The sequence below is a fragment of the Molothrus ater genome, chromosome 9 (genome assembly GCF_012460135.2).
Source record: "Molothrus ater isolate BHLD 08-10-18 breed brown headed cowbird chromosome 9, BPBGC_Mater_1.1, whole genome shotgun sequence".
NCBI classification, from domain to species: domain Eukaryota; kingdom Metazoa; phylum Chordata; class Aves; order Passeriformes; family Icteridae; genus Molothrus; species Molothrus ater.
Genome location: NC_050486.2, coordinates 28867657 through 28875372, shown reverse-complemented (window position 1 = coordinate 28875372; position 7716 = coordinate 28867657). Strand labels below are relative to the sequence as shown.

The 7716-nt window shown below is 53.5% G+C and overlaps 1 protein-coding gene across 12 annotated transcripts in view; it reads left to right on the top strand.

Annotated features, from left to right (window-relative positions):
- The first annotated feature begins 298 nt into the window (after positions 1-298).
- The window catches only part of DOCK7 (dedicator of cytokinesis 7), a 96685-nt gene continuing 89267 nt past the window's right edge, over positions 299-7716 (top strand). For all 12 annotated transcript variants that reach the window (XM_036387771.1, XM_036387769.1, XM_036387773.1 and 9 more), the window contains exon 1: positions 299-385. In XM_036387771.1, coding sequence (XP_036243664.1) covers positions 348-385 — 38 coding nt within the window. In that variant the 5' untranslated portion in view covers positions 299-347. The remainder of the gene's footprint in view (positions 386-7716) is intronic.

Below are 7716 nucleotides of genomic sequence, written 5' to 3'. Positions count from 1 at the left end.
GGGACAGGGGAAGGGATGGGGACAGAGGACGGGGATAGGGATAGGTGCAGCGATAGGGGCAGGGACGAGGACAGGGATGGGGACAGAGGACGGGAATGGAGACAGGGGCACGGATAGGGACAGGGGCAGGGATAGGGACGGGGCAGGGATGGGGACGGGAGCGGGCTGGCCGCGGTCACTCCCCGCCGTATATCTGCGAGGAGCGGCCCCGCGGCGGGAAGGGGAGGAGGCGGCGGGCGCGGCGAGCGCCGGGGGTGGGAGCTGCGCCGCTCAAGTGCGCGGCTCGGCGGAGCATTACGGCGGCCGAGCGCTGCCCGGGCCGGCAGCGCGGAGCCCGCAGCGCGGCCATGGCCGAGCGCCGCGCCTTCGCCCAGAAGATCAGCAGGTACCGGGGACGGCCGGGCCGGGGCGGCGGCGGCGGCACCGCGCGGGGGGCGGGCGGGCCCGGCCACGGGGGCTCCGCCGCTGCCGCGCCCCGGGGGCGGGCGGGCCCGGCGCGGCCCTCGGGCCCCGCGCCCCGCCGGCCTCCGGCGGCCACGGGCAGGGTCCGGCCGCGGGGCCGCGGCTCCCCCTGGCCGCCACAAAGGGCCGGGAGCGGGCGCGGCGGGCGCCGAGAGCGGGGCCGCTCCCCCGGGGGAGCTCCCGCGGGGAGCGGGGGAGGGAGGAAGAGGAGGAAAGGAGCCGTGGAATTCCGCTCCCGCGAACAAAGGCCGGCCGGGCGCTTTGTGCAGCCCCTCTCGCCGCACAGTGGGCGGCACGGCGCCCTCCCGGCCGGGCCGAGCCGGCCCTGCCCCGGCCGCCTCCCGGCGCTGCCCCGGCTCCGCACCTGGGAGGGGAGCGCCGACCTCCCGCGGCTGGAAAATGGAGAGAGAGCTCCCTTCCAGCGCCTTCCTTCCTTCCTTTTGTGTGCGAGCGCGGCTGCTGCGCTCCTTGGACGCGCCGAGCTGCGCCAGGCTCGCGGTGCTGAGCATCCTTGCGTTCCTCAAAGTTTGGTTATTTTTCGAAGAGGAGTATTTATAGAAATTTACCTGCCAACGGCAGGTTTCTGCAGATTTACATGCCGAGTTAGGCAGTGTTTCCAGGTGGGAATAGTTTTTCTGTTTGCAGGTCTGACCAGGTAGCCTTTGGTGACCATGGCACGTCTCCTACCTGTAGCCAGCAGTGCAGTGAAAGCGAGATCCATCAGTTGTGCCAGAGCTGTTCAGGAGGATGTGGACAGTAGCAAAAGGAGTCTCATTTTCATGCCATTGAGCGAGAAGCTGTAGGTACAAATAATTGCATTCAGAGAAGATGTGATGGAGAAGGGTCAAAGGAAAAGGGTGGCTAGGAGGTAGAGGAGTGACATCAGTCCCACCCCACTCACGATCTGGAAGTAGGTGAAAACATTGCTCTTCAGGTTCTCTGCACGTTTTGATGTGCACCAGCCAGGGGTTAGCGTGACAGATCAGGGAATGGGGAGAGGTGGATTTGCTGCCTGACCGTTTTTCCTGCTCCTTGGTTGCAGTCATAGGAATGTCACATGAGAGACAAGCCCTGGCAGTCGGTGTCCGAGCTGTGCAGCCCTGGCAGGACGTTCAGTAAGGTGGCCCTGGGGTGATCAACGTGGTGCTCAGGAGTCCTGGCTGGTTCACTGGGTTGTAGCACAGCTGTGCTACCTGTGTGCACCTTTTGGGCTAATCTGGGTTGTAGTTAATCTGGGTTGTAGCACAGCTGTGCCACCTCTGTGCACCTTTTGGGCTAATCTGATCCACTCCCTGTGTTTCCCAGTGTGGTCATTAAACAGGTCTGGTTCACCTGTGCCTGTAGAAGGACCCAGGTGCTTTGCAGTGAGGTCGGGGCTGTTGCATCTCCACCTTTCTTTTACACTTGTGAGATTGTTGTGTTTTCTATGGGGTTTCCCATGTTGTAGTGTCATATTCTGACAAATCTCAAGTTCCTGCTTCGTGGCTTGCACATGCAGTGCATGTGAAGGCAAAAACTTGTGGGCAGAATGTTTCACCTGGGGATGCCCAGGCTGGGCTGCTGCCCTTCCTTCTCCTGCTGGCACAGAGCTGCTGGGAATGTTGCTGTTGCAGGGCATGAGAGATTGGAGCAGGCGGTGCACGGAAGTCCCAGAGCTGTGCTGGTGGCTGCTGGAAGCCCTCCCCAGTTCCATTGTTTTCAGAAGAATAGATCCCTCACATTTTCACACTCTGCCCCCCGGTTTGGCTGACTCATCGAGGTAGACATAGCATTTGTCTTATTCACAGGAAGCAGCCATGCTGCTCTTGCTTTGCCTGTGTGCTCCAAATGGATGTCATTCAGATCCACCAAGACTGATTCCTTTAGTCCAGCTGCACGTTTCTAAACTGCTTGTTGCAGTAGAGGTAGAGAAACAAACATGGGATGGACTCAGCTGTTTCTTGGAAAGCCCAGGGATGTGTTCCACAGCTCAGATTTATCTCTGTGATTTCTTCAGCCACGGTGGTGCCCCTCAAGAGCATGATCAGAATGCTGGTGCCATGCCCTGCCTGCTCATTGCATCCAAATCTTTAAATATTGGGCAGAGGCTATCAGTCATTGCCCCAGGAGTTTCAAAATATCTTTTTTAGGACTATGTTACAAGGTGTTTTCTTGATTAGGTCCTGCTGAGTTTTTGCAGGATGGGTTTGAATTAGAATTTGGAAATCAGTAATTTGTCTTGACTCCATCAGAAGAAACTTCTGAGTTAAACATATATAGTGGGCTAATAAGATCTTGCATGAAATTGCTAATTTTTATTTGGAACTATATTGTTAGCAATTTTTTTTAAAGCTGTAGTGGATTACATCCTTCTGCAGCATCCTGCTGCTTCTGTAGCAGCATGGAGGCTCTTCCTTCCATCTCAGTGTGAGAGCAGAGGAGCTTCAGTGCCTCCTGTGTCTGGTGCACATTCCCAGCTGTGTTAGCCCAGGATATTTTTTGGATATGGGGCTGCTTGGCAAAGAAATAGGGTGTGGAAATCCTCTCACCAAAAGGGTCAGTTCTGAGTTCCTGGCTGTCCCAGTAACTGAGCATGTTGTATCCCAGCACCCCCGTGCTTCCCGGGGCAGAGGAAAAGGTGTGCAGGGTTTTTAGACTTCAAAAAGAGAGAAAGGAGAACTCCCCTTTAAACCTCACACAGCAAAAACATTACAGGGATAAACTCATGTAGGTTTTCATGTGAGCCCCTGACTCAGTGCCTTGTCAGTGCTCTTGGAGCATCCTGAGGCTGGGTCAGGTGGGGAATTCAGAGCTGCTCCTTTGGTCAGACCATCACCATGGAAGTGTCTTTGCTTGGAAAGAGTTCTGATCTTCCTTTCTGCTCCCACAGTGGGAGAGGATCCCTGTGACTTGGAGCAGCCCACCTGCCCTGCCCTTTGTCTTACAGTGCCTGTCAGCCTCACACAAACCCCACAGTGTGATTTTTACAACTGCTCTGTGCTCTCTTGCTGAGAGTTTTCAGTTTTCCTGTGCCCAGTTGTCAGTGGAGTCCAGAGAAAGTTGTTTTTACCTGGTGGGTCCAGCCCCTTCCCAGGTGCTTCCATGTGAACCAGAGCCCCATGAGGGGCTGTTCCCTGGGCCTGGGGGGTCTTCAGCAGGTGCTGATCCTGCTCTCAGACATTCAGTGACTTGGAAATTCCCCATCATCCAGGACTCTTACAGTACATGGGATTCCTGGAGTAATCACAGCTTGTCTTTATGGATTTGAATGGAGGGGAAAACACTTGTGTTCACTACACTCAGAGCATCTTATTTCTGCTGCAGCTCCCTTTACACTGATGGGGTGCTGTAAAAGGGGACTTGGGAAGGCTAAATTTTCATTTATGTTCATTTAGAGCCCTTTTACACTCCCTGAATGATGTGTCAGGGAGGCTGACAGCCTCCTTTGCCCAGCCCCAGGGTAAAGAGGGATGGTGTGAAACCTGCACTCACTGAAAGCAATAGCAGAGCTGTCACTGGCTCCCAGGAGCACCAGATTGGGCCAGAAGCGTGGTCACAGCAGAATATTCATCACAGTTTATTCTCTTCCCACATCCAGATGCCATTTGCATTGTCAAAACACTGTCACAGATAACTGAAAGGATTTCTAGCAGGAATTTCAGAGCATCCCTTTCCCGTTCTCCCCAAAAGTCCCACGGCTGTCCCCGTGCAGCCTCTCTGGATCTCTCATGGGGGAGTTGGCAGCGCTTGGGAAGCACAAGAAAATCCCTGACTGCTTAAAGCAGGGGAGGAGGCAGGGACAAAACTTCACAGAATTCACAGAATGACTGGGTTGGAAGAGACCTGAAAGATCATCGAGTCCAGCCCAGCCTCAGCACCCCAACTCAACCCTGGCACCCAGTGCCACATCCAGGCTTTGTTAAACACACCCAGGCATGGGGACTGCACCACCTCCCTGGGCAGCCATTCCAGAACTTTATCACCTTTCTGGAAAAAGCTTTTTCCTGATATCCAGCCTGTATTTCCCTTGGTGCAGCTTGAGACTGTGTGCTCTGGTTGTGTCAGTGCTGCTGCAGAAAGAGCCCAGGCCCAGCTGAGCACAGGCACCTTTCAGGAGCTGTGCAGAGTGATGGGGGCAGCCCTGAGTCTCCTTTGCTCCAGGCTGAGCACCCCCAGCTCCCTCAGGGATTCCTCTCAGGGTTTGTGTTCCCAGCCCTTCATCTCCAGGGCTCTGTCACAGAGCTGTTTCTCTGGCCAAGGCTCCCTTCTTTGGTTGGTGTTTTTAGCTTGAGGTGTGACTTTGCTGTCCTGGGGTGATTACCTCAGCCAGGTGTCCTGGGAGCTCAGTCCCTGCACTGCAGCCCAGGGGTGATATTTCAGCCTCAAGAATCAAAGATGATCAGAAGAGCACCACAGGCAGCGTTGTGTGATGTTTTCCCTTTTAATCAATGGTGAGGAAAAAGGGAACATGTTGTTGCTCATCTGTGTTAATTTAAGAACCCACACACACCCTGCAGCAGTCGGGGTCAGGCTGGGCATTTCCTCAGCTGGAAATCAAACCCATTTCACTCCAAGGGGAAGGAGTTCACTCAGAAGCAAACAGGACCTGGGGTTTAGGAGGAAGGGCTGCACTGGCAGGGTGGCTCCAGGCCAGAGCTCTCCCTGCCTCCCTGGAGCAGGTTCCCTCCCCCAGCAGAGCTTCCCTGGCTGTGGCTCACACCTGGATGGGGCTGCAGGCAGGACAGAGGCCAGCTCCTCCCTCTGCAGAGGTGACACTCAGCCAGTGCCACTGGGCTTTGGGATTGACATGCACGCACAGTGAGGCAGGAGGGTGGATGGACAGAGGGTGAAGGAGTAAATGATGTGTGAATGCAGCTTTCTCTCTCTGGGGCAGAGCGAGCAGCTCTGCTGGGGCTGAGATGCCTCTCAGTGCCAGGCTGCCCTCTCAGAGCTCCCTGGAGTGCAGTCCCTGCATGTGACCCCAGGCTGAGGAACAGGCAGGAGCAGCACTGCTGGAATTAGCAGGAGAAGCAGTTTGCCTTGCCCTTTCCCAGTGGAGAGGGCTGTGGAAAAGGGACATTTCCTCTCATCACTCCAGGCTGGCCCTGCCCCACCTTTGCTGGAAACAGGAGAATTCCTGACCTCGCTTGGCATCACCAGGCAGATCTTGGGCAGATTTTTTTGGGAAGGCAAAAAGAAGAACTCATATTTCTAGTTTGCTGGTTAAGCTAAAAAAAGTTTAAAAAAAAAAAAAAAAAAAAGGAACAGTTTTTGCGTTTGACCAGGCAGGACACATAGAGAAATGATTTTTGTGTGTAGTAAAGAACCCCGGGAGTGCAAACATGGCTTCATTTTGTTATTTGCAGCTCAGAGTACTTTGAGAATGACCAGTTTTGTTTTGCTTTAGGAGCCAGTTCCAAGAGGATTTTTTTCCCCTCTTCTTTGTGTGTTTTTTTCTTTTTCTGTGTGAACCACATGCACACACAATAATTAACCAGTGAAGAAGGTCAGAAAGGAAGTGACTGGGGAAGATGTACTTTAAACATAGACATTCATGAGGCTGTGGGCTGTAATTAACTGGAATGTTTGTCTGAGGTTCCCAGGTTACATGTTGAATATTAGATAAGTTATTAAAGAGGCAGTTTTTTATTTGTCCTTTTAATTATCAAAGCTTTAATGGCTCTTCAGCTCTACCAAATTAATATTTTTTTTAACGTTCGGGGAATATTTATTTCTCTTGTTTTGATGGGGTTTGGTATCACACCAGCATTGCTTTAGGTCAGAAATAGTGCTCAGGGTTACAGTGTAACATGGGCTGCTGGTCATGACCAGTTTGTCATGGACAAACAGCCTTTGGGAATGCAGGAGGAGGAGAAGGCAGGTGTGTTCATAGAGTGATGGGATGGTTTGGGTTGGAAGGGACCTTAAAGCTCACCCTGTGGTCAGGGACACCTTCCACCAGAGCAGGGGTTATTTGTTTTAGGGAAACTGGGAACCTCTGGGAGGAACCAGTGAGGAAGCAGCCCTAAGAGAAGTCAGCTGAGATACTTGCTCAGTGTAGAAATACTCATTTGGTTCTCCAAAGGCTCTGGTCCTTCTCTGAGTGAGTGATCAGGGTGAAGCACATCTGCTGAAAGGTGATTCCCAACTGGAACAACTCTAGAAAAGCCATTGGGTGATCAGGGGAGTCCAAAGGGGACCCCTGGCAGGTAGAAAGGAGTGGGAGAGAGCTCTTGAACCTGCTCATGCTGCCACAAACCCAGAGAGGGATAGATCACCCCTGAATACATCTGGAGATCAGGTTACACGAGGAGATGGTTTCTGAGTGGCAGAGGCATGATGCTTTCCCTGGGGAAGTGGTGTCCAGAACCTCTGTGAATGCAGAGGCACAGAAAGGAGCCAGCCTGAGCTGTGGGTTGGGCTCCAGGCTTGGAATGAACAGTGACTCCTGCAGACTCCACTCAGGAATTCTGGGGTTTACACAGTGCCCATTAACTTCACATGGGAAGAGTTTTGATGGGTGCTGCTGAAAGCTGGAGAGGCAGGAGTGCTTCAGACTAGAGAGCAATGCTGGTTCCTTGGTGAAACCCATGGGAGCTTCAGTTCTGACAGGCTGTGGTTGTGTGCTTTGGGGGAATTTTCACAATCCAGTGAGGTTATGGATGGGGCAGCAGCAGAGCTGAGCAGTGCCACCCTTTGTGGCACCACATTCCCTCCCCTGTTGGACCTCAGAGCTGCTCAGGTTCTGAGGAGGAGCCAGCACAGCTGTGCTTCCACAGCTGGGGACAGGTCCCCTCCTCTGGCTGGACTTCCCATCTGTAAACAATGCCTCTTGAAAATGGGGAAGGGTTTTTAGGTTTCCCTGCTGTGCTGGGCTCTATGTGTGCCTCCTCAGGAGTGCCACAAAACCCAGCAAGTGAGAGCCTGGTGCAGAGCAGAGCCCTTGGGGACAAGCTTGTCCATGCCCAGCCACAGCTCCATGTGTGCTTTCCATGCCAAGCAGCCATTTTAATGCATTCCACATTTCCCTGCAACAGCCAGCAGCACACATGGTTTGCTCTCACGTGTGTCTGTGTGTGCACACGTGGTGGGAGCAGGGACATGGCTTTTCCTGGGTGTTCCCTGTCCCCAGCAGGACAGAAGCCACCCACCAGAAGTGAAAACATCAGCTCCTGTGGATAAAGGCAAACATGAAGGAAATGAGTTCTTGCAGTCAGAACACCTAAAACTTGATTTTTTTTCCCCCTCCTGCAGTCTACTTTTTAAAAAGACAAA